This window comes from Mauremys reevesii, linkage group 3 (genome assembly GCF_016161935.1).
Source record: "Mauremys reevesii isolate NIE-2019 linkage group 3, ASM1616193v1, whole genome shotgun sequence".
Classification (NCBI taxonomy): Eukaryota; Metazoa; Chordata; order Testudines; family Geoemydidae; genus Mauremys; species Mauremys reevesii.
The window spans coordinates 203317989-203343826 of record NC_052625.1 but is presented as its reverse complement, the minus strand read 5'-3'; the positions used below and the strand labels follow the sequence as shown (position 1 = coordinate 203343826).

General features: G+C 57.5%; 1 protein-coding gene across 6 annotated transcripts; it reads left to right on the top strand.

The window, feature by feature from the left end:
• The first annotated feature begins 1552 nt into the window (after positions 1-1552).
• Positions 1553-25616, top strand: TRIM35 (tripartite motif containing 35). Of its 6 annotated transcripts, none has more exons than XM_039532458.1 (7): positions 1553-1945; positions 10320-10758; positions 12998-13093; positions 14889-15119; positions 16979-17001; positions 17884-18005; positions 24796-25616. In XM_039532458.1, the coding sequence occupies exons 2-7, from the start codon at positions 10324-10326 to the stop codon at positions 25359-25361; spliced, it is 1473 nt and encodes a 490-aa protein (XP_039388392.1). In that variant the 5' UTR covers positions 1553-1945; positions 10320-10323; the 3' UTR covers positions 25362-25616. The 6 variants fall into 6 exon arrangements, with proteins under 6 accessions (XP_039388392.1, XP_039388391.1, XP_039388390.1 ...); XM_039532457.1 differs by having other exon boundaries at positions 1553-1960; XM_039532456.1 differs by lacking the exon at positions 1553-1945 and adding an exon at positions 2029-2175.
• Positions 25617-25838: the final 222 nt, after the last annotated feature.

Genomic DNA, 25838 nt, shown 5'->3' with positions numbered 1-25838 from the left:
GGACCCCACCCCCATCTAAGCCTCCCTTCTCCTTGTCCCCAACTGTCCCCTCCTGAGACCCCCCCCCAACCTTCCCCCAGGACCCCACCCCCTACCTGTCCCCTGACAAACCCCTGGGACTCCCATGCCTATCCAACCGCTGCCTGTCCCCTGACTGCCCCCGAAAACCTGACCCATCTAACCCCTGCTCCCTGTCCCTTGACTGCCCCCTGGAACCCCCTACCCCGTCTCCAACCCCCAGCCCCCTTACCGTGCCACTCAGACCAGCGTGTCTGGCTCCACACAGCGCCAGACACGCTGCTGCATACATGCTGCCGTGCTCCCCCGCGGAGCCCACAGCCCCCCCCCACACACACACCCAGCACCTGCCTTCCAGATTTGAACACCTCAAAATTCAGGAGTGCTCAAGCTCGGTTTGGGCAGCTGTTACTTCATTTCTCCCAAATCAAATACACTGATCCACTGTAACTTGCTGTAGAAAAAGTTGGATAAAATTGAGCAAGAAATGCTCCCCAGTGGTTATTAGGACTGGAATTGCTATTTTCAACAGCCATTGCCTTTTGTTTGTTTGTTTGTTTAAAAGGAAGACAGTGATATTGCATTGGCAAATTCCCCATAGAAAGAAAGAGTAGAACAAAAGAATAATAAAGGCACCTCATTTTCCTCATTTATGGAGTTCAGTCTTATAATATGCATCCAGATCTCCTCCAATCACACCAGCTGAAAATTGTTCCACTTTACTGCAGCTCTGTAACCATATGGGAACCAATCCTGTCTGTGTTTTGTGCACATCCAAAATTCCTGCTGAATGACCTGCCCTGGGAGCGAGTTACCAGTGACCCAGGGCTGCGGCGGAAGAGGGTGCAGGTGTGTGGGGGGGAGAGCCCAGGGCTGGGGCGGCAGGAGGTGTGTGTGTGAGGCACTGGGGGGGGGGGAAGGGGATAGCCCAGGGCTGGGGTGGCAGGGGGTGCGGGGGGGAGCCCAGGGCTGGGACGGGGGGCAGCCAAAATGTTTTTTGCTTGGGCGGCAAAAAACCTAGAACCGGCCCTGATCCTGCCCCCAACAGCCACTCTCTCAAAGGTGACCAGAAATGGGTCATCTGTGGGGCCCCTTTTGCCAAGGCTGCGGCATAGCCCCTGAGGCCAACTGCCGATCCCCACGCGGACTCACCGTGCTGTGTAGCAGCTCTTGCTGCACCTGGGTTTGATCCCTTATCAATTCCCATGGGCGTGTTTGTTGCTCAGCCTGCCAGGTGAGCAAGGCCTGTCTCTCCAAGAGGTGGGATGACTGGAAGGTCTGCAAGGTCTTCTGCATTTCCTTCTGTTGCTCAGCCAGCTGCCGTAACATCTCCCCCATCTCTGAGCCTGCCGAACCTTTACACCGACTCCCCTTTCAGGTTCTCCATCCGCACGGATAAAGACAGGAGCCCGGACTAGCCCCCAGGTGCCTAATTGGTTAACCAGTGATCAGAGTTCTGGTTCAGTTGCCAATTCCCAGCACCCTGTCACAGCCCCTTTAAGAGACGGGGAGGAACACTGGAGGCTGGGGGTTCTTTGCAGTTTGAACCGGGTAGAGGGACTCACAGGAGAGGGCTGGATCGTGTGACAGGGCCGAGGGGATGACTGGCAAAGACAAGGGATCCCAGCGATGGAGCAAAGGAAGGAAGTGAGAACCGAGGGTGGAGCAGCGAGAGAAGAGCAGCGGGAGGAATCTGCCTGAAGAGATCCAGCGAGAGCCCACGTGCTGTGCAGAAGGGCCTGGCCGACGTGTGGAAATACCAGGGAGTTGTTGCTGATCCTTCGCTTGGCCTGTGCCAGCCGGGGAGGGGCTGCAGCTGGCGGACAGGACAGGAGGGCGGAAGGACGAGGAGAACCCGCTCAGTTGTCTTCCCACTTAAAGGCGGTCTCAGAATAACTGTGCAGGCCTCGCGGGACTATTCCCATGAGTGAGCATCACTCCCGTGAGTACGGGTCGGCAGGGTCAGGCCCAGTCACTACTGAGCAGCAGGCCCCTGGCTGCAGGGCGTGAGCCAACGCGCGCTGGTCTCCTGGCTGGCGGAAGCCACGGGGTTGTGGAACGCTGCGGTACTTTTGTTTGTGGGTTGCTATGGTGAGGAGGGAGCTCGGTACCAAGAAATGAGCAAGTCGCCCAGGTCCAGGCTGGAGGGTTCGCAATGTAAGCACAGGGGCAGGGTGGCCATGTCTCATCCCCAGGTAGCAAATATCCCCAACGGCCGGTGGTGGGACACTAGATGGGGAGGGCTCTGAGTCACCGCAGGGAATTCTTTCCCAGCTGTCCGGTTGGTGGGTCTTGCTCACATGCTCAGGGTCTAACTGATCGCTGCATTTGGGGTTGGGAAGGATTTTCCCTCCAGGTCAGATTAGCAGAGGCCCTGGGGGGTTTTCACCTTCCCCTACAGCATGGGGCTGAGTCACTTGCAGGTTTAAACTAGTGCAAACGGTGGATTCTCTGTAACTTGAAGCCTTTTAATCAGGATTTGAGGATGTCAGTGACTCAACCAGAGGTGAGGGGTCTCTTACTGGAGTGGGTGGCTCTGTGGCCTGCAGTATGCAGGTCAGATTAGATGATCGCACTGGTCCCTTCTGGCCTTAAAGTCTATGAGTCTGTGAGCATTCTCAAGACAGCAGCCACTCAACGCAAGCATCGATGGACATGTGCGGCGTGGGGGCAAGCAAGCCAGAGAACAGAGCAATGGGAATGGGGGTAACCCCGTGGTTAAGTCACTGACCTGGGCAGGGCCGCCCAGAAGATTCAGGGGTCCTAGGGTCCTCGGCAGTGGGGTGCCCCCACATTGGCAGTAATTCGGCAGAGGGGGGTCCTTCCGCTCCAGGACCCACCGCCGAAGTGCCCCAAAGATCCGCGGCGGGGGCCCCGCTGTCAAATTACTGCCGAAGACCCAGCTCTTCGGTGGTGGGTCCCGGGGCGGAAGGACCGCCTGCTGCCGAATTACCGCCAAAGACCCAGAGCGGAAGAAGCTCCGGGGGCCCCGGGCCCCACAAGAGTTTTTCGGGGCCCCCAGAGTGAGTGAAGGACCCTGCTCCAGGAGCCCCAAAAAACTCTCATGGGGGCCCCTGCGGGGGCCAGGGCAAATTGCTCCACTTGCCCCATCCCAGGATGGACCTGGACCTGGGACTCTGGAAATTAGGATCTTAAGTAGCTTTGTGGAACTGGGCCTCCCTGGGCTGCAGTTCTCCATCTGTTCAATGAGGTTAGTGATGCCTACTTAGATTGTAAGGTCTTTGGGAACTGGGCTATTTCCTCCCCCTCCCAGGGGCGGCTCTAGGAATTGCGCTGCCCCAAGGAGGGCGGCACGCCGCGGGTGGCGCTCTGGCGGTCGCTGGTCCCGCGGCTCCGGTGGACCTCCCGCAGACGTGCCTGCGGAGGGTCCGCTGGTCCTGCGGCTCTGGTGAACCTCCCGCAGGCACGCCTGCGGATGCTCCACCAAAGCCGTGCGGGACCAGCGGACTCTCCGCAGGCACGTCTGCGGGAGGTCCACTGGAGCCGCCTGCCGCCCTCCCGGCGACAGGCAGAGCGCCCCCCACGGCATGCCGCCCCAAGCACACGCTTGGCATGCTGGGGTCTGGAGCCAGCCCTGCCCCCTCTTCCAGTTCATTTGGACTGTGCCCAGCACAATCAGGCCTGGCGGGTATGTCTACACTTACAGCCTGTGGAGGTGCATGTTCACACTACCCTCCTTGGGTCGGTGGTAAGTGTCCGCCCCAGGAGCGCTTCCACCAGCCCAAGAGAGGCAGTGTGGGGAGCTGAGAGCCCGGTCCCTCAGCTCCGCTGGCAGACTGGCTGCCCCACAGGCTCCTGGGCTCTTGGTGGGCTGCCCCCACATCCGCTACCCGCTGGGAGCAGGGGAAGCCGCCTAGTGCCCAGAGCAGGGTCCAGCTGCCCTGAGTTCTCGCTCCCCCCCACTCCACACACACACTCTGGGCAGACTTGTCAATTTCATGGCTCAGCTGTGAAACTGACAAGGCAGTCAACATTCCCAGCCCGGAGCCCGGAGGGGGAAGCCATTCCGGCCTCTTGCCCAGCTGGGAGCAGGGGCCAGCCACCCAGCTCGCCAGGGTAGCAGGGGGCAGCTGACTCTAGCTGCCCGGCTTTCTTGTCCATTTCACAGCTCCTGCCAACAGCAGCTGTAAGACCCGCAGTGTCTACACAGACACTGCATCGCCTTAGCTACACCGACAAGCCCCACGTCTCTCGTGGAGGCGGAGTTATGATGTCAGTGGAGTAGGGCACTTACATCACGGGGTGCAAGGCTGTAGTGTAGACACTGACATAAACGGTCCTACGTGGATTTAACTGTGCTGTCTAGACCAGGCCTGGGTCTCTAGGTGCTACCATGAAGGGCAGCTCTCTTGGAAGTCTCTGGGGTTCCCAACATCAGTTTGTACCCTTGGTGGTTCTCAGGCTTGGCCATTGGCCCCCAAGAGGAGGTAAAAGGCCTCATTCACTCTGCCATGGAATCGAGGATCTGGCGCCATTGTGGCCAGTGACGTACAAACACCGAGAACCCAATGCAGAGTCACACCAACCTGCATATAGATTTGAGTATGGGACACCAGAGCTGTGGATTTGCAAAAATACCCCACTGATCAGTGCTTAGTGACACCAGCACAGTGGCCACCTCGCTGCTGCCAGATGTTAGCCACTCCCAACCACTGCTGACGGAAGCTGCAGCATACGACACACAGCGTGCGAAAAGGCAAACTGTCTTCTGCCCATCTGTACCCCGTGCTAGCCACTGCTGTTCCATCCAGGTGCTGGGCACTCCGCAAACAAATCACGTAGGAAATGGAGTGACCCTAGGATCCAGAACTTCCCTGCTCAGTACATGGCTTGGCTGGGGAGTGAGAGAAAGATGCTACCCTCCCATGGTAGAGGTGAAATGAGTAAATCCAGTTCCTAGTAGACACACATCTGCTTCTCTCACACACAAAATGCAACCACATACCCTGCTGGCATCATGCTGGGTGGGCTCCAGGTAACACCAGCAGCTAATTATATTTATTAAGCACCAGCAATGCACTCGGCAGTGTAGACGATCCGTAAGTCTCTGCCCTGAAGAGTTTACAGTCTGAATTAGAAAAATACAGAGGAGACCTGATGCACTGGGAAGCCAAGAGATGTAAAAACAAGGGTCTGATTCTCCACCACCTTGCACTTTGGATTGTCATTTACACCAGGGTCACATGGGTGTAAAACAGGGGTGGGCAAACTTTTTGAGCCGAGAGCCACATCTGGGTGGGGAAATTGTATGCAGGGCCGGGGCGGGGGTTGGGGTGCAAGAGGGAGTATGGGATGTGGGAGGGGGTGTGGTGTGCAGGAAGGGGCTCAGGGCAAGGGATTGGGGCAGAGGAGGGGTGCAGGGCATATGAGGGAGCTCGGAAGGGGGTTGGCGTGCAGGAGGGGTGCCGAGTGCAAGAGGGGGCTCAGGGCAGGGGGTAGGGGTGCAGGAGGGGTGGGAGGTGCAGGCAGAGGGCTTAGGACAGGGAGTTGGGGGGCGGGGTGCAGGAGGGGTTCGGGCTCCGGCCCGTGCCACTTACCTAAAGCGGCTCTGGGGTGGCAGCGGTGCGAACTGGGGCCAGGGCAGGCTCCCTGCACGCCTGCCCTGGCCCCATGCTGCGCCGTTCCGGAAAGCGCTGTGGCCCCTGGGGGAATGGGGGTGGAGGGCTCCGCATGTGCTGCCCTTGCCGCGCCTCCAGGTACCTCCTCCAAAGCTCCCATTGGCCATGGTTCCCCGTTCCCAACCAATGGGAGCCGCGGGAGGCAGTGCCTGGCGGCAAGGGCAACACATGGAGCCCTCTGCCCCCACGCCCCTGGGGGGCTGCAGAGAAGTGGTGCCGGCCGCTTCTGAGACCGGTGTGGGGCCTGCAGCACCACCGGGGACGATCCCACGGGCCGGATCCAAAGCCCTGAGGGGCCGGATCCGGCCCGTGGGCCGTGGTTTGCCCACCCCTGGTGTAAAATCTTCTTACTCACTTTCCACAGCCACAAATGAGAACACACAGTGCAAGACGATGGAGAATCAGGCCCAACACAGTGTTTTCTACTCTCGCAATTTTATCACAAGTCTTGTGATGTTTGGGGCTTTTCTTAATGCCCCAGCTCCTGGAGTCATGTGAGCCCACGACACTCTCCGCTTTCATTTTAAAAATAGTAAATGTCTAGCCCTTCCTGCTTGAAAATGGACCCGCTAAAGGTTCAAAAACTATAAGGCAAATAAAAAGAATCCCCCAGATTATTTTAAAATCTCATGATTTTGCAGGCCTGACTCACAATGTTTGAATGTATTGGGTCGGCAGTACTTGCCGATATGTGGGGGATATGGAAGCACTTATCTTTACAGCCAAGCAAATAATTCATGGGGAATAATTTAGGCTGTGAATGTATCCCGTTCTCCTCTTCACAAATTCTCTGTAAGAAGCTTACAGGGTACACAAATGTATCCCTGTTTTGAAAATAATCACAGGGTGAGTTCAATGAGTAATTCCTGTTTAGGAATCAATTTGCTAGGGAGCAATGTGGCTAGCACAGGGCTGGGCAAACTACAGCCTGTGGGCCACATCCAGCTCTTCAGACATTGTAATCTGGCCTTCGAGTTCCCGCTGAGGACTGGGGTCCAGGGCTTGCCCCATTCCATGTGTGCTGTGGCTCCGCACAGCTCCCAGAAGCAGCCGGCATGTCCCGACTCCGGCTCCTATGCGTAGGGACAGCCAGGGGGCTCCGCACGCCACCCCTGCAGCTCTCATTGGCTGGGAACCACAGCAGCTCTCATTGGCCCGGAACCAGGGCCAATGGGAGCTGCAGAGGCAGTGCCTGTGGACGGGGCAGCATGCAGAGCTGCCTGGCCAGAATGGGGACGTGCTGCTGCTTCCAGGAGCTGCTTGAGGTAAGTGCCGCCCGGAACCTGCACCCCTGACCCCCTCCTACACCCCAACCCTGATCCCCCTCCCAGCCTCTGAACCCCTCGGTCCCAGCACAGAGCACCCTCCTGCACCCCGCAACCTACCCCAGCGCCCTCACCCCCACCCCCAATTTCATGAGCCTTCATGGCCCGCCATACGATTTCCATACCCCGATGTGGCCCTCAGGCCAAAAAGTTTGCCCACTCCTGGGCTAACATCCTCTCCACAGCCAGCCAGCCCCTGTAGTGTGAATTTTAGGTAGGTAACAAAGGGCTGGACAATCATTAACTTATTGCACTAATGACCCCAACTCCGCCCCCTCTCAGGGCCAGTGCAAAGGGCAACAGACACAGGCCCAGGGACAAAGACTAGACTACCCCCCCCCCCCCGCCCCGGATCACAGTGCGACAAGCCCCGTGGGGTCTCTCTGGGGATCTGTGCCGTGTGTCTCAGCCCGGGGCGGCTGCAGAGCTGCTGCAAAGCGAAGCCACTTTCCCGCTCCCGAGCAATCTCCTTGTTCAGGGTTGGAAGAAAGCGAGACTCTGCCTCATCCTCCGCCCCCTTCCGAGCCACAGCCCGCCCCGCTCCCCGGCCACACCCCGCACCCTGGCGTGGGCTGCGGGAGCCGCTCCCCAGCCCCGGAGGCAGGGCCGGCTCTAGGTTTTTTGCCGCCCCAAGCAAAAAAAATTTTGGCTGCCCCCCCCCCGCCCACCAGTGCCCCCCACTCACACCCCCTGCTGCCCCAGCACTGGGCTCCCCCCCAAATGTGGGATCCGCTACCAGCACACGGCAGCCGAGCCCTGGCCCAGCTGCGACTCTGTCCCCATGCGGGTGGAGCTGCTGGGCAGCACGGAGCGGGAGGACTTCCAGGTGGCGGCACGGCTACGGGGTGGCGCAAAGAACACGGCCCCCTCCCTGGGCTTCGCAGCACTGCTGGTGGCCAAGGTGGATCAGTTCGCGCTCACCGCCCTCACCCCCGACATGCTGGTGGCCGAGGACCTGGAGAGCTCCCCGGACCTGCTGCTCTTCAGCCTCACGGTGCCCTGGCCCAGCCCTGGCAGGAGGGAAGGCGAGGATCTCCGGCTGGGGGGCTACCTGCTCAGCACCGACAAACCCAGCCGGCCGCTCACCTCCTCACACACTCCAGGAGCCCCTCGCCACCATCGCAGCCCGGGCTCGGCTCCAGGGGACCCCGTTTCCCTCCCTCCCCGGCTCCTCACACACACTGGGTAGGTATCAGAGAGGTAGCCGTCTTAGTCTGGTTCTGTAAAAGCAGCAAAAAGTCCTGGGACACCTTATAGACTAACAGACGTTTTGCAGCATGAGCTTTCGTGGGTGAATACCCACTTCTTCGGATGCAAGCAGTGGAAATTTCCATGGGCAGGTGTGTATATATAAGCAAGCAAGAAGCAAGCTAGAGATAACGAGGTTAGATCAATCAGGGAGGATGGGGCCCTGTTCCAGCAGCTGAGGTGTGAAAACCAAGGGAGGAGAAACTGGTTCTGTAGTTGGCAAGCCATTCACAGTCTTTGTTTAATCCTAAACTGATGGTGTCAAATTTGCAAATGAACTGAAGCTGGGCTTGGAGATGAGGGTCAGGGCTGTGGGGGATGAGGTCAGGGGGTGCCCGGCTCAATGGGGCTGGGCTCAGAGCTGGGGGTCTGGGGTGAGGGAGATGGAGTCGGGGGGTGCCCACCTCAGAGCAGCTGGGCTCGGAGCTGGGGGTCAGGGCTGTGGGGAATGGGTCAGGGGTGTCCAGCTCAGAGGGGCTGGGCTCGGAGCTGGGGGTCAGGACTGTGGGGGTAATGGGGTCATGGGGTGTCCAGCTCAGAGGGGCTGGGCTCAGAGCTAGGGGTCAGGGCTGTGAGGGGATGGGGCCGGGGTGTCCAGCTCAGAGGGCTGGGCTCAGAGCTGGGGTCAGGGCTGTGGGGAATGGGGTCAGGGGTGTCCGGCTCAGAGGGGCTGGGCTCAGAGCTGGGGTCAGGGCTGTGAGGGGATGGGGCCGGGGTGTCCGGCTCAGAGGGGCTGGGCTCAGAGCTGGGGTCAGGGCTGTGGGGAATGAGGTCAGGGGTGTCCGGCTCAGAGGGGCTGAGCTCAGAGCTGGGGTCAGGGCTGTGGGAATGGGGTCAGGGGTGCCCAGCTCAGAGGGGCTGGGCTCGGAGCTGGGGTCAGGGCTGTGAGGGGATGGGGTCGGGGGTGTCCGGCTCAGAGGGGCTGGGCTCAGAGCTGGGGGTCAGGGCTGTGAGGGGGATGGGGTCAGGGGGGTGTCCAGCTCAGAGGGGCTGGGCTCAGAGCTGGGGGTCAGGGCTGTGGGGGGAATGGGGTCAGGGGGGTGTCTGGCTCAGAGGGGCTGGGCTTGGAGCTGGGGGTCAGGGCTGGGCCTGGGGGTAATGGGGTCGGGGGCTGACAACCACCCCGAGACCCCATCCGACCCCCTTCCTGGCCCCTGACCGCCCCCAGAGCCTGTGCCCCCTCCCTGCCCCATGAGTGTCCCCGGGACTCCCTGCCCCTTAGCCACCCCCCGGCCCCGGCCGCTCACCCCCTGCTCCCCGCGCGCCTGGAGGAGCGGCCCTGCCCCGCTCGGAGCCGCGTGGTCAGGGGAGGCGCCGCTCGGCCCGGAGCTCAGCCCCGCCCCGGAGCCCGGCGGCTGCCGCGCTGTGCAGGACCCGGGCGCGAACAAGCGGCGGAGGAGCGGCCCGTCCGCGCTATCGGTCAGGGGCCGCCCCTCTCCCCCGAGCGGAGCCTTATGCCGCCCTAAGCTGGTGCCTAGAGCCGCCCCTGCCCGGAGGGGCCGGCCGGGGGTGGAGCCTGGCTCCAGCCCAGGGACATAAAAGGAAAGACCCGGCTCCGGCGGCTCCTCTCTCCCGGGGTCCGATCGCCCCAGCGATGCCCGGAGACTCCACCCGAACCCCGCGCAGGCAGCGCCGAGCCCGGGTCTGCTGCAAACGGTGCCTCCCGGCCTGGGGCCCCGCCGCCCGCGCCGAGCCCAGGTAAAACCCAGCCCGGCAAGGGGCGCTGGCCGCTCTGCAGCCGGGGCGGGCGCTACGCGGGGGCGGATCTTCCCGGACCCCCAGCTGGCAGGAGGGAGCGAGCCCCGGGCAGCAGCGGGGCAGGGGCAGTCCGATCCCCCCTCCCCGGGCAGCAGCGGGGCAGAGACAGTCCGATCTCCCCGGAGCAGCGGCCCCTTCCCGGCCGCGCCCACCGCTGCGGCGGCTCCCACTGGCCTGACGCCGCGCCACTCAGCGCCGGCCGGGCCGGGCCGGGCTCGGCTTAGCTTCCCCCCGCCGTGAGTCAGAGGCCGGGATCGCAGCAGCCGCGGTGGTTTTCCCAATCAGGGTGTTTCTCTCTGCGCCGGTTTGACTCCCTTTCCCCCCGCCGCAGGGCCATGGAGACCGACGCCGCTTCTGCCGCCGCCTCCTCCCGCCCCGGCGCCACCTTCAAAGAGGAGCTGCTCTGCCCCATCTGCTACGACCCCTTCCGCGAGGCTGTGACCCTGGGCTGCGGCCACAACTTCTGCCGGGCCTGCGTGAGCCGCTCGTGGGAGCACCAGCCCCGCCACGCGTGTCCCGTGTGCAAGGAGCTGGCCCCCCTGGGCGAGCTGCGGGTCAATCACACGCTCAACAACCTGGTGGAGATGCTCCTGCGGGAGGAGAGCCGGAGGGGTGTCCCGGCCGGGCCCGCCCTGTGCGCCCTGCACCGCGAGGAGGCCAAGCTCTTCTGCCAGGACGACAAGGAGCTGGTGTGCGCCCTTTGCCAGAGCGCCAAGCAGCACCAGGGCCACAAGGTGCGGCCGGTGGCGGAGACGGCCAAGGACTACAGGGTGAGTGGCCGGGGGCGGAATGCACCCCGTGCAACACGCAGGCACAGACGTGCAAGAGATGCACGTGCGAGGGTGGGAGTGTGGTGACGGGGAGGGTGTGTGCACGGCAGCATGGACATCTGGGGTGCATGGTGACCCTGCACTGCGTGCATGAGGGATTTGCCCTCGGTGGGCACCTTATGGCCTGGGGGCGCACGCGTGGTATGGGTCCGGTTGTACGTGGGATACAGGGATGTGTACAGCTGGGATATGGGGATGCACCCAGTGGCACTTCCACAAAGAGTGGACTGCACCTCGGATTGCCCAGAGGGAGGTGTATCTTGCTGCGGGAAGGGAGGGCCTCAGATGGGCGTGCACAGAGCTTTCCCCCCCTTGCAGAATATCATGCATGTGCAGCCCTGCCTTTCATGGTAACTGCCTGAGGCTCCTGGGACTGGGATTAATAACTAGCAGGAAGTAGGGGCAGCTGTAAGCAGGCAGCTGGCTGTAGCGTGACTGTGTGTTTGGGGGGGCAGGCCTGAGTGAAAGGCACCAGGTCTCTCTGCTCTTGCTCTGTTTCCAAGGTACCCTGTCTGTAAGGGTGCTGCTTCACTGCTCTGCCAGCCCCTCTCCTCTCTGCACCGCCCCGTTGCTGGGATGCATTGAAAAGCTGGTGTGCCGTGCGGCTTGCCTGCTCAGTCCCCAGGCAGGAGACCCGGGACAGCAGTATGGCAGGAGCTGGGGAGAGCTCTGGACCGGGACAGCATGGGGTCCGGCCCGCACTATCCCCAGCCTGGAGACGGTTTGTGTGTCCTTGGACGGTGAATGGCCCCGTCTCAGCAATGATCCTGCCATGGCCCCACGCCTGGAGCCGGGGGAGTGAAGTGTGCTTAGCACCGGCATGGGGGAAGGATGAAACACTGTGGCAGAGCAGTGATGCTCCGAGCCTCTCCCCAGTCACGAGCCAGGGAACAGGGCAGCAGGGCCGATCTCCAGACAGTGGTTTTGCTCTTACAGCCGGAAAAGGGAAATTGGAGCTGCTGTCGTCACTGGTTGAGTGAGCCACTTGAGAGGGGGCCGCGCCTTAATTCAAATACGGCAGCAGCGGTTGGGGCAGGCTCTGAAATCTGTTTATAACCCCGACTCTGTGTGTGTGGAGGGGTGGGGGGGCAGGTAGCATGGCCTAGTGGTTGAGACACAGCCCTGGCAGTCAGGCCTCCTGTGCTCTCGTCCCAGCTGTGCTGTGAGCGGGCGTGAGTCACTCACCCTCTCGTTGGACGCTTCCTGTCTGCAAAACAGGGAGAATCAGCATTGGGAACATGGGGATTTCCAGGCAGGATTAGGCCCAGGACTCCTCTAGCCAAGGGTCCTGTCTCGGACAGTGGCCAGGACCAGATGCGTCAGAGGAAGGGGTGGAAAAACCCTGCAAGAGGCGTTCACTGGCTCCCCTCCCCCCAGGGGCAGTGTCTTAGGGGTTGTCTTACACGCTGAAGCAGGAGCGTTTAGATCCCTGAGAGTCGTGAGGCTAGACTGCTGTTTGTAAGGTGCTGGGAGGTCCCCAGAGGGGAAGGGCGAGCGAAATGCAACTTGTTATTGTTAACGAGCTAAGTTCCCTCTAAGCCACGCGGCCGCGCAGCAGCCTCTTAAGCACCACGCAGGCGCTCAGAGCTGGGGTGGGGAGAGACGCCTCTCCCTGCCGGCACCAACCCAGCCCCGGCCTGGCCCTGCCGCGGCTGGGAGAGAGGTGCCTCTCTGCCCCAGCCCAGGTGCTGCTGCGCAGGGAGAGAGCTGGGGGGAGTCCTGTCTCCCTGTTGTAGCCCTGAGCCCCTCATCCTTGGCTCTACCCCAGAGCCTGCACCCCCAGCCAGAGTCCTCCCCCACTCCGCACTTCAACCTTCTGCCCCAGCCCTGAGCCTCGTCCCACACTCCGAACCCCTCGGCCTCACTCCTACCTCATGTCACAAATCAGCTCCATATTGATGCACATGACAAAATTCATTCCACACGTGCTTGGGGGGAAAAATAGAGGGAACAGTTCGTGAGCTGATGTGACTTCATGTGAGGGGGGTGGGCGAGAGAGAGCGTGTAGATGGGTGTGTGTGTGTGTGTATATATAAAATAAATTACACACGTATATGTGTATGCATGTGTGTGTATATATATATAATATATGTGTGTATATGTATAAAAATAAAAGTGGTCCCTGACAGAGGCCTGCCATTGAGGAACATGCTATATAAGGAGCATCTCCTTCTTGCAGGCCAAATGGAGGAACATGGAGAACTCCCTGCGGGACAAGGTGAAGGATTTCGGGGCAGTCCGGCGGTCGTACGAGTCAATCTCCAAGCACAACCAGGTAAACGGCCAGTTTGAAGTGGGCTGGTGGATTGGACAGCCGGGGAGATCGTCCTACAGGCACTGCAAAGGGGTCTTAGCTGATCGCAAGCCTGCAGCTGGCGGCTGTGGGGCCCCACCCACAGGGAATTGGCTGCTGAGGCTTTCTCACTGCTGCCAGGCGGAGTGAGTCACGAGTTAGAGTTGGTGCCACAGCCCAGGGCCACCTATTCTCCCTGTGTGACCAGTGCCTGAGGCTGGGCCTTGTTTGAAAACGTCTCTCAATGGAGCCTTTCATCCCGCAGGATCCAAAGGCCCTTTGCAAACTGTACCTAGCGGATCCCACTCCCATGGCAGAAATGCAGCCACCTCTGCGGTGGAACGCGGCCCCATCCCGTGCCAGCAATCCCACATAACGGCAGGAGTGTGGTGGGGAGGCAGGCCGGGGTCACAGGAGGGAGGCCGCCTTGCGTGCAGGAGGCTGGGACTGGATGGGAAGTGCTGGCCGGTCTCTAGAGCTCTGGCCCGCTGTTGGGAAACCCAAGGGACACTGGCTCTTCCTGGTGATGGCGGCCAGTGAGGTTCTGCTGGTGTCCAAAGGACCAAGCGATAATGTGGCAGTCATCAGAGAGATGCCCTGGGGGATGCCCTGGGGCTCAGGATCTGGGTTCAGGCAGACTCTGGGGGAACTTAGTTAAGCCATTTCCCCACTTCTGCGTTCATTTCCCGTCAGCCCAACGGGCTCCTGCCCTGTGCCCTATTTAGCAGAGCTGGTCAAAATAGCCCCCCCCCCCTTTTTTTTCTTTCTTCAGGAAAAAAATTAGATACATTTTCATTTTGAATGGCAACGTTTTGATTTGGGCTTTCAACTCCCTTCCCCCTGTTTGGGTTTTCAGCTCTCCCCTTCCCTTTTCATTTTTTCCATAGGCGTCGGCTCCATGGGTGCTCCAGGGCTGGAGCATCCACAGGGAAAAATTAGCGGGTGCTCCCCACCCACCAGCAGCCAAGCTCCCCCCTCCTCACTGTCTCCCCGTTCCTCCCCCTTCCTCCCAGCACTTCCTGCCCTCCCCCCGTCGCCGCCTAACAGCTGTGGGGCAATGCTTAGGACTTTCTGGGAGGAGTGGGGACACAGCATGCTCAGGGGAGGAGGTGGAGAAGAGGCGGGGAAGGGGGTGGAATGGGGGCAGGAATGGGGTGGGCACTCTGGGGAATCATAGAATATCCGGGTTGGAAGGGACCTCAGGAGGCATCTAGTGCAACCCCCTGCTCAAAGCAGGACCAGTCCCTAACTAAATCATCCCAGCCAGGGCTTTGTCAAGCCTGACCTTAAAAACCTCTAAGGATTTTAAGGGAAGGGGTGGAATGAGGGTGGGAGGAGGTGGGGCAGGGGCGGGGTGGGAGTTGAGCACCCACCAGGCAGCGGGGAAGTCAGTGCCTATGCCTGAAACCCAAAATGTTTTCCATCTGGGAAACACAAAACTCTCACATTTTTTGCTTTCAGTTTTTTGTGTTGAAAAATCAAAAGATTCTTCAGCCTCAGATGGTTCTTGTGCAACCAATATTTGGACACAACAGACTCTTTTTAATGAGTCATTGGACAAACTCTGAGCAGTCTCTTTTTAGATTGTAAACTCTTTGGGGCAGGGCCCCCCAGCTAGGTGCCACTGCCATACAAATAACATTCTTCCCTTCCTGCCCTGGAGTGGGGTCCTCTCGCCCTGTGGGTGGCTGTTGGGTGCAGGGACCCCTTGGGGGTGGGAAGGGCCAGGGCTAGCTCCGGTCGCTGCCATGGCCGTGCCCTTCCTCCCGCCGGGCAGGTGGAGGTGGCCAGGCTGGAGGATCAGATCAGGAAGGAGTTCGAGAAGCTGCATGAGTTCCTGCGGGGCGAGGAGAAGGCCGTCCTGGCGGAGCTCCACGAGGAGGCCCGGCACAAGCGGGGCCTGATCGACGGCAAGATCACGAAGCTGTCAGAGGACAGCGATGCCCTGCTGCACGAGGCCAACCAGCTGCAGGCTGACCTGACGGAGGACGACGTCTCCTTCCTCAAGGTAGTGCCACCCTCCCGCCCTGCTCCCTAGGCCTGCAGTGCTCACCTGGGCCCCCCTGACTCAGTTGGGGGTCAGGGGAGTGGTTGAACTACATCCTAGCTCCGCCCACTGTCAAAGCTCCGCCCACACCCCAGGGGAGCTAGAATCAAATGATCAGCAGTGCAGCGGTTAACACATGGCCGTCGTTGGTCTTCAGCTACAGCTAACGCAGCCGCCTGCCTCTCCTGGGACCAAATAACCACAGGATTCCAGAGCCGCTGTGGGCCTCTGTGTGGGAGCCTTTACCCCCCAGAGAAGTAACGGAGGATCTAGAGACCAAGGCAGGACACAGGCTGCAATCTGTCTGGGAACAATTATCTGAAACGGCGATTAACGGGGCGGGGGCGGGGCAGGGAGACCCAGCGCTGGGGTGAGGTGGCAGTGAAGAATGGCTTTGCTGGGCAGAAGCCTCTCGTAGTAAGGAGCGGTGGGTCCCTCTCCACGTGGCTCTGGGTAGCCGGCATCCGTTCCAAGCACGGCTCCACCAGGGACGCTGGCGCATCCGAGAGGGTTTGGACACAAGATGCCCAGAGCCACAAAGGACCAAGGGCTGCCGGGGTGGGGGATGGGGGTGGGCTTGGCTTGCAGCAAGCGTGAGGGTTCCCAGAGCTAGATACATGCTGCTCAGCTAAGGGGCATTAAAACCTGGGAGCCAGTCCCCTCCCCTCCCCACCCCGGGTGGGGTAAACCGGCCTAGCGCCATGGACTTCAGTGGTGCTCCCCTGATTGACACCAGCTGAGGATCTGTCCCTGTATTTGAAGGGTGTAATCGCTTGGGCTGAAAGCAAACCCATTAGGGCTGCTCTGCACTAGAATATGAGAGCGACCCAGCCTCATCACACGGGGTGAGAAAATCCCCTGCCCGAGCGACGGCGGCGGGCCAGCCCGAGTCCCGTGTGGACAGCGCTGAGCTGATGGAAGAATTATTCCATCGACCTCGCTACCGCCTCTCTGGGAGCTGGATCGCCTGCGCCAATGGGCGAACCCCCGAGTGTCTACACTGAAGCTGCAGCTGCGCTGCTGGAGTGGTTCACGTGTAGCCAAGCGTAGGCACCGGCTTCCATTGTTCCTGGCTGCTCGACCCCGCCCCTGCACCGCCCCCATTCCATCCCTTCCCCAAAGTCCACGCTCCTTTCCTGCCCCCGTTCCACCCGCTTCCTCCAAGCCCCGGCCCCGCCTCCTCCCCTGAGCGTGCTGAGTTCCTGCTTCTCTCCCCTCCCTCCTGGAAAGTCCTAAGTGCCGCCAAACAGCTGTTTGGCGGTGGGAAGCGCTGGGAGGTAGGCGTAGGAGCAGGGATGCAGCGTGCTCGGGGCGGGTGGGGGGGTTGAGGGGAGCTGGGCTGCCAGTGGGTGCAGAGCATCCACTATTTTTTCCCCATGGGTGCTCCAGTCCCAGAGCACCCAGAGTGGGTGCCTATGTAGACAAGCCCTTAGTGTGCTACAGAAGGGACTGGGAGGGGAGGGAATAACTAGAAGGGAATGGGGTGCAACCGGAAAAGGAGACCTTACCTGTCTCCTGCCTCTTCCAGGCTGTGTGGGCAAAACAATCACATGTTCAATGTAAATTCTCTCTGAAACCTGCTCAGAAGCATGCGGCTTGGTTGGGGTGGGTTGCACTCTGGATTGCCCCAAACCTGGGCATGAGAATAGCAACCCCTCCCTGCTTCTCCCCCTGCCCCCCGGATCGTGCAGTCAGATGCTCCAGTGCATAACAGCCTGGTCTCCCGGGCACATTTCTGCCCGCCCACCGTTGTCAGTTCCTTTGATCGTTACGAAAGCGCCTTGTGCCGGTTTAACGTGCGACGTCTCTCTCTCTTTCAGAAACACAAGAACCGCAAGCGCAGGTAGGTTCCTGAGCGTTTGAAATCCTGAATGTGCAGCTGGGGTTTATTGGCTCAAATGTGGCCCTCTTACGCCAAGTCCGGCGGCGTTACCAATCCCGAGTGCAATGGCTTTGTCCATAACACAGACCCCACCTCGAAACCTTCCTGCGGGGGGACATGAAAACGCTGCAGGATACGTATGGCTGCGGCTACGAATAGGTGGAGGTGGTGCTTTGGTAGAGAGGGTGCAGAGTACCAGCAATTCCTGCCGGTGCCAAGCAGCTCTGACAATGCAACTTGTGATCCCTCAGGTCCCAGAGCAATTTACAAATCACACGTGGTAAAGAGGAGCCTGAGGTGCGAAATCGGGGTTGAAACCATTCTAATCTCACCCTCCGAAGCTCCACGTTGGGCCCTGAAGGTCTGGTCCAGGACTAATCTCCAGTACCCAAGGCAGGAATTGCAGCTCCGCTCCCCCCGCCTCCTGGGAATGACCCTAGGCAGCTGTTCAGGCCTGGAAATGAAGGGCCCCGTCTCCAAATTAACGAAGGATGGTTGTAGACAGGCTGTAACCACCCAAGCTGGAATCTAACCAGGGAAAGTGCTGTGGAATCCTTGAGGATTTGGTTTCAAAGCCCTGTTGGAAAGACGCTCCCCTCCCTCAGCACAGTGCCCCCTAGTCTCATGCTGGGCTGACCCTGAGAACGGAGGACTGTCCTGACTCAGCAGTGCCTTGGAGATCTCCATCCCTGGCCTGGCCTCAGCGGTGGGATGTTGGACTGTGGCTGTCACCTGCAGGCAGAGCAGAACCTCCTCCCCGACTTAAGCGATCCTTTGCAGTAACCCCCTGGAACATGGCCTCTCCCGACCGGTTCTGTGTAACCTTCTCCTGCATCTCCCCAGAATTGCCTGCACGGCAGAGGAGCCGGAAGCCATCCCGCCGGGAATGCTGGTTGATGTCCCCAAGTTCCTGGGGTCCCTGCAGTATGACGTGTGGAAGAAGATGCTGGACATCATTACAGTGGGTAAGGCAGTACGGACACGGGGCAGTGAGTCGGGTGGGCGAGTGGTGGCCAATGCACCAGGTAACTTAGAGCAGGGCCAGACTTTTTTGATCACGCACCCCATCAGTAAAAAATTTTTGAGCACACACCCCCTGCTCCGAACTGTCGAACTGCTGAAGGGGAAAAATAAAAGCGGCGCTGCTCCGCCGGCGCTCCTGCTGCCGCGCACCCCAAAGGATCCCCTGGGATGCGCGCACCCCACTTTGGAGACCACTGACTTAGAGCCACAGGGCTGCTCAGACTTCCAGGCTGGGAGCACCGTGGAGCTTTGCGTGCCTTCAAAGCTACTGGGGCTGGTCCACCTGGAGGCTAACAGCCTACTGCTGCTAATGCGCTTACTCGTTTCGCTCAGGTGCTAGGAGCCTGTGGCATTGAAGGCTGTGGGTTCAAACCCCGCTGATGCCCTGGATGTGGGGTTGTTACGCTGGCACATGGAACTCAGGCTGGTTTGTGTCTTCGGACGCAGAGCTAAGAGCCTGACCAAACCCGCTGGCTGGGAGCTATAACGGAGTCCTCCTCTGTCCCCGGTCTGCAGAGAATAACACGCCTTGAACAGCGGGTTACAGGTAGCAGCCATAGGTGCTGCATAAACAGACTCCAGAGGCTGCTGAACTGAACTGTAAACTGGTGGAGAAGAGAGCTCGACTCTCCGCTCTTATGTTTGAGCTAGAGAGTAAGTCCCATCTCGAGACTTACACACATGCAGATCCTCATTTTATCCACTAGAGGGCAGTGGGACACACAAGAATGACCACACTGGATCAGACCAATGGTCCATCTAGCCCAGTGTCCTGTCTTCTGACGGTGGCCAGTGCCAGGTGCTTCAGAGGGAATGAACAGAACAAGGTTTTCTTTGTAGTGATCCATCCCACTTTGGCCAGTTCCAGCTTCTGGCAGTCAGAGGCTTAGGGACACCCAGGGCATGGCGTTGTGCCCCTGACCATCTTGGCTAATAGCCACTGACGGACCAATCCTCTAGTTCTTCTTTTGAACCCAGTTATACTTTTGGCCTTCACAACATCCCCTGGCAACCAGTTCCACAGGTTAACTGTGCGTTGTGTGAAGAAATACTTTCTCTGTTTCTTTTAAACCTGCTGCCTATTAATTTCATTGGATGACCCCTGGTTCTTCTGTGTTGAGAGAGAGTAAATAACACTTACTTTCTCCATCAGTCATGATTTTACAGACCTCTCTCATATCCCTCCTTACTCGTCTCTTTTTCTAAGCTGAATAGTCCCAGTCTCTTCAATCTCCTTATTTGTTGCCCTTCTCTGTACTTTTTCCAATTCTAATATATCTTTTTTTTGAGATGGGGCGACCAGATCAGCACGCAGTATTCAAGGTGTGGGCGTACTGTGCATTTATATAGTGGCAGCATGATATTATGAGTCTTATCTATCCCTTTCCTAATGATTCCTAACATTCTGGTAACTTTTTTGACTGTTGCTGCACATTGAGTGGATGTTTTCAGAGAACTGTCCAGGATGACTTGAAGGTCTTTCTTGAATGGTAACAGCTAATTTACATTCCATCAGTTTCTGTGTATTATTTTTTCCAATGTGCATTATTTTGCATTTATCAACATTGCATTTCATCTGCTATTTTGTTGCCCAGTCACTCAGTTTAGTGAGATCCCTTTGTAACTCTTCTCAATCAGCTTTGGACTTAACTCTGTCCTGAGTAATTTTGTATCATCTGCAAACTTTGCCACCTGTTTACCCCTTGTTCCAGATCATTTATGAATATGTTGAACAGCACTGGCCCCAGTACAGATCCTAGGGGGAACATGCTATTTACCTCTCTCCACTGTCAAAACTGACCTTTCATTCCTACGTGTTATCTTTTAACCAGTTACTGATCCATGAGAGAACCTTCCTTCTTACCCCATGCCTGCTTAGTTTGCAAAGAGCCTTTGGTGAGGGACCTTGTCAAAGGCTTTCTGAAAGTCCAAGTACACTATATCCACTGGATCACCCTTGTTCACATGTTTATTGGCACTCACAAAGAATTCTAATAGATTGAGGATGATTTCCCTTTACAAAAGCAGTGTTGACTCTTTCATCACAAATCGTGTTCATCTATGTGTCAGCATGACCTCCTCTATTCTTTACTTTAGTTTCAGCCAATTTGCCTGGTACTGAAGTTAGGCTCACTGGCTTGTAATTGCCAGGATCACTTCTGGAAACTTTTTTTTTTTTTAAAACTGGCATTACATTAGCTACCCTCCAGTTACCTGACACCGACTGATTTAAGCGATAGATTAAATACCACAGATAGTAGTTCTGCAATTTCATATCTGAGTTCATTCAGATCTGGTCCTGGTGACTTATAACTGTGTAATGTATTGATTTGTTCCAAAACCTCCCCTATTGACACCTCCGTCTGGGACAGTTCCTCAGATCTGTCACCTAAAAAGAAGGGCTCAGGTGCGGGAATGTCCCTCATGTCCTCTGCAGCGAAGACCGATGCAAATAATTTGTTTAGCTTCTCCGCACTGGTCTTGTCTTCCTTGAGTGCTCCTTTAGCATTTCAGTCATCCAGTGGCCCCACTGCTTGTTTGGCAAGCTTCCTGCTGCTGATGTACTTAACTTTTTTGCTGTTTAGTTTGACAAGAACTAGCAAAAGACACATTCTTTTTTTGGCCTATCTAATTATACTTTTACACTTGACTTGCCAGAGTTTATGCTCCTTTCTGTTTTCCTCAGTTGGGATTTGTCAAGGCTGATTCCCCACTCGGGCACTTCAAGTGCAGAAGGTGGGAGCCCCCAAGGATTCTAAAAATTTAAATACAGCAAAAATCCAATCCTGTTCTTAAAGGTAAATTTTATTAAAACAAAAAGAAAATACATCTGGAACTTCGGCTTTTGCTAGATTTAAAAAGAGCAATTCCAAAAATGAAGCATCCAAACTAGCTTTCTTGGGGGTTCAGCGTAAAGCAAAACAAAAGCATCTGGAGTTAGCACAGAGGAGTCCGCAAGCCTCACAGTAAATAAAATAAATCGAATCCCGTCTATCTAAACATTCCTGGTCTCAATGAATCCTTCTAGGTATGGGCGATGAATTTTCATACCTGGTCCAAACTTCACCCAGCTTTCCAGCTGCTCCCGTCTCTCCAGCCCAGAGAGAACAACAGAGACACACAATAAAAGCTTTTTTCCCATTTGAAAAAGTTCTAGCCTTCCCATTGGCTTTTTCGGTCAGGTGCCCACTCCCTTCCTTTTACCTGCAGGATTTTTTAGCCCTTTACAGATAAAGCAAGCAGCCACCAAGAGGGACTTTATAGCTAACTGGCTGGGTGTCCGTAAAAGGGAGTCCCCTCCCCTCTCTTTGTTATCACAGGATTTGACTTCCAATTGTTAAAGGATCCCTTTTTCCTTCTAACCTCCTTTTCTACTCTGTTGTTTAGCCATGGTGGCATTTTTATTTTTTTGGTCCTCTTATTAGTTTTGTGTGGTGCAGTTTGGTGGTTTTGAAGTTTCCATGCGGCTTGCAGGCATTTCACTCTTGTGGCTGTGCCTTTTAATTTCTAACTAGCTTCCTCATGTTGTCTAGTTCCCCTTTTGGGAGTTAAATGCTTCTGTGGTCTCTTCAACCCTACAAGGCTGTTTAAATGTAATTACATTATGGTTGCTATCACTTCATGGTTCAGCTGTTTCTGTCTTGCACCAGACCCTGTGTGCCACTTAGGACTAAATCAAGAGTTGCCTCTCCCCTTGCGATTTCCAGGACTAACCGCTGCCAGAAACAATTTCTACACACTCTCAAGGACGGCATCTCTGCATCCTGTCCTGAGGTGACATGTACCCAGTCAATATGGGGATAGTTGAAATCCCCCATTATTGGGTTTTCTGGTTTTTTTTTTTTTTTTTTTTGTAGCCTCTCTAATCTCCCTGACTATTTCACAATCACTGCCCCATCCTGCGTCTGGGTCAGTCGTATATTCCTACTGCTAGACTCTTTATTATTCAGACATGGAATTTCTGTCTGTAGAGTCTATGGTACCGTTTCTTTCACATGGTAGATTCTTTCACCTACAGTGCCACTCCCGCATCAGCGTGACCTCCTCTGTCATTCCTATGTCAGATACTAGTGATGGTGTCTCTGTCCCTCCCCCCCAGCCAATGGGAGCTGCGGGGGGCATCGCCTGCAGCAGACATTGCCAGCAGCATGGCTGCCTGCGTCTCTCCTCCACAGGCTGCAGTGGGGAGGATTTCGGATTGAAGGCGGCTGGGACTTTGAGACTCCTGCTCTATATTGTACCCTAGTATCCCCATGTTGAATGGAATAATGTTATTCCATTCAAGTTTCTGCGATGCTGCTTATATCAATATCCTCCTTTAATACTAGGCCCTCAAGTTCACCCATCTTAGGATTTAGACTTCTTGTATTTGTATACAAGCACTTATAACATTTGTCAATATTTAGTTGTCGGCCTTTATGTGATGTAATTGAATGGGACTGTTTCTCTTCCGTTCCTACCAGTATTGTCATCTTCTCACTTTATATCCTACTCAAGAGGAGAAGAATCGCCTTTAATAATCCTCCCCTAAGAGTGGCGTCTGTTGGCTTCCCCCAGCCCTAAGTTTAAAAACTCCCCTGACTTTTTTTTTAAATTTTATGTGCCAGAAATCTGGGTCCATTTTGACTTAGGCAAAGCCCATCCCTCCTGTATCAGCTCCTTCTGTCCCCAAAGGTCCCCCTGTGCTTAATAAACCCGAATCCCTCTTCCAAACACCATCGTCTCATCCGCCCATGAGGCCCTGCACTTCTGCCTGTCTGACTGGCCCTGCGCGTGGATCTGGAAGCACTTCAGAGAATGCTCCCATGGAGGTCCTGGACCTCTTACCCAGTGCACCCATCAGTCCGTCCCAGAGAGGCTTTCTTCTCTGTGCACAGCAGCTTAGCTCTGCCTTTTCCTGAGTATATTGGGGGGGGGGGGGGATGTGTGGGGCTCAGAACCGGCATAGGAGGTGGGGATGCTGTGGGTTTGACAGGTGCAATGGCAGAGATGGAGGGACAGGCTAGGGACACTCTAGGCTAGCCGGGGGTGCTGCAGCTGCAGAGGAAATGGGATAACCACAGGGTTATATCAGGGGTTTCCACCAGGGGGTGCTGCTGCTCAGGACCGAGATGTATTGACAGAGCTCATCAGCGGGTTGAGGCCTGCAGCGGCAGGGGCTGAGCTGGGGATGCCCAAGGAGCGCGCTGGGGTGGGGGGACCTTGCCCACAACTTCAGGCTCAGGTCCGTTCTTGCTTTGGCACATAAGGGGTTAACCATACGTGGCCGGTTCTGCACGCTGCACCCGTGCGCCTGTCATGATAAGCAGGGGAGGAGCCTGCCAGTCATGGTGAATCTGGGCTCAGATCTCCCCTCCCCGACCGCACACAGGATAGCGCTGGGTGCAGGAGGGGGCCGTCTGGCCGATCCACGCCCTGCAACCAGCTGGTGGCATCGGGCGGTGCAGGGCAGAGAGAGGGGAGACAGCTCCTGTTAGCCCAGTAGGATCAGATTGTCTGGGCAAGGGGGTGAACAGCCAGAGCCGGCTGGAGTCCAGTCACAGCGGGGGTGGTGGTGGTGGGGGGTGATAAGAGCATGTCAAAATCCCTACGGGCCAGATTCATCCTGGGTGTAACCCGCTGACTCCAGGAGTCACACGGGGGGAGGGAGCACTCTGCAGCTGGGGAGAGGCCCCTGCTCAAGGCTTGTCCAGTGCCGACACCACGTGGCCCACGCTGTCCGGGACGTGGAGGGTGACGATCCCGGCCTCAGAAACATTGAGTTCGGTGCAGCTCCAAGTTCACTCGGCGGGACTCGAACGGGACCTCCCAGGGTCTGATCATACCAGCCACGGGTGCCATTGGCATAGCGGGTAACTCTCCAGCAGCGCCGATGGTGCGTGGACGTCACTGCCGCTGCAGGGGGGAGGGCCCAACGCTTGGCCAGTTTCTAAAATAAATGACGGCCATTCCCATGCCCCAAACGGGTAAAATAGAATTAAGGCGGAGACTGTGTTGCCCTTTGAAACACTTAATAGGAAAAAAACACAGAGCTCGGGGGTGGGGTGGGGGGGGTCTCATTTGGACAGGCCCCGGAAATCTTATCACTGGCATGGGTTTAGAGCCGGAAAGGAGGGAGGGCGTGAAGATGGCCTCTGGCTTAGGCGCTGCTCTGGGACTTGGGGATCAGGGTCACATTCTCAGCTCTGCTACAGACTCCCCGCATGACTGGGTTGTGTCCCTTCCAGCTGTCTGGCTCGGCTGGGAAACGGGACAGGGTACCCTGTAGTAATGCTCTGAGGTGCTAGGGAGATTGGACATACTTAGGTGGGACCATTCCTTGCAGGGCCTAGGCATGGCAAATACTTCCATTGCCATAATGCCTGGCCGTCCACAGCGGTGCCGTGCTAGGGGCTGTACAAACGCTCAGCCAAGGAGAGCTCCCGCCCCAAAGGCCTGACAATCTTAAAGACGGGCTGGAGAGCCGGAGTCGTGCAGACAATAGGAGGTGCGTGGTGCCCAGCCAGTTGGGAGCAGCGCAAACCACGTGACACCTGGTGTTCCCTGTGGACGCTCCAGTAGGGGTTGTTCTGAGGAGGGACTTGAAGGTGTGTTGGTGGGGGTTATGAGTCTGGACTGGGGCTTGGGTGGTGGAGGCTGGCAGCTGGGGTGTTTGCCCTGGGCTGTGCCTCGCACCAGCACGATGCCAGCTCCGAAGGCCACTCTTGGCACCTGACAAATCTCCTTTCTCAGTTCCCTTCAGCTTTGACCCCAACTCTGCGGCGGGCTGGCTCTCCGTCTCCAGCAACCTCACCAGCATCACCAACGGCAGCTACAAGCTACTGGTGGACAACCCGGAGCGCTTCTCCTCGGCCCCCTGCATCCTGGGCTCCCGGGGCTTCTCCAAGGGCTCCCACGCGTGGGAGGTGGACCTGGGCGGGCTCACGAACTGGCGCGTGGGCGTGGCCAAGGAGCGCGGCAGCCGCCGGTGGAACTTCCACCACGACGCCCGCTCGGGCTTCTGGTACATCTACCGCCTGCAGGGCGCGGACAGCGAGGTGTGCCGGGCCTCCAACTCGGCCAGGTCGGAGACGGCGCTCCGGGACCTCAAGCGGATCCGGGTGGAACTGGACTGCGACGAGGGCGAGCTCTCCTTCTACGACGCCGACCAGAACAGCCACATCTACACCTTCCATGAGCAGTTCAGTGGCGAGGTTTTCCCCTACTTCTACGTGGGCAACCCAAAGGCTGATACGCCGCCCGGGTCCCTCAGGATCTGCCCTCTGCGCGTCCTGATCAGGAAGGAGCTTCCACTCTAGGCTGCTCAACACAACCAGTAAAGGCTCCCGCTCCTGCCTTGCCCGTTTCCCATCTTCCAAGAGCCTTTCGACAGTGTCTGCCATCAGGCTGTGCTCCAATGGACTAACCCCCTCCGGCCCCTGGCTTCTTGCTTGGGGTTTCTCACGGGAAGCTGTTACTGGTGGGTTTTTATTTTCTACTGTTTGCCTCCGTAACAGATTGTGGCTTTTTTTCCCCTTCTTTTTAATAAACCTCGGTGGTGGCAGGACACAGCAGTGGTCTCATGTGGATTGTGTTTTGGGTCACAAATTCCAAGCGTCTCCGTTCGAGTTTTCATCAAAGGTTCCGTTAGCTGCCGAATCCCCCTCCCCATCCTTTTTGGGGAAAAAAATCCCAGCTGAGTTGGGAAAGCATTTCCTTTACAGGCTGAGCCTGTGGAACTCATGGTCACATGATGCTGAGGCCAAGAGCTTCTCAGGATTCAAAAAATGGGCGTG

Excerpts from the sequence above, each read along its gene's own strand:
- TRIM35 (XM_039532455.1), top strand. The coding sequence starts at position 9,825 with ATGCCCGGAGACTCCACCCGAACCCCGCGCAGGCAGCGCCGAGCCCGG. Across the intron at positions 9,929-10,319 it reads GCCGCCCGCGCCGAGCCCAG|GGCCATGGAGACCGACGCCG; the intron begins GTAAAACCCAGC and ends CCCCCGCCGCAG. Across the intron at positions 15,120-16,978 it reads ACGACGTCTCCTTCCTCAAG|AAACACAAGAACCGCAAGCG; the intron begins GTAGTGCCACCC and ends TCTCTCTTTCAG.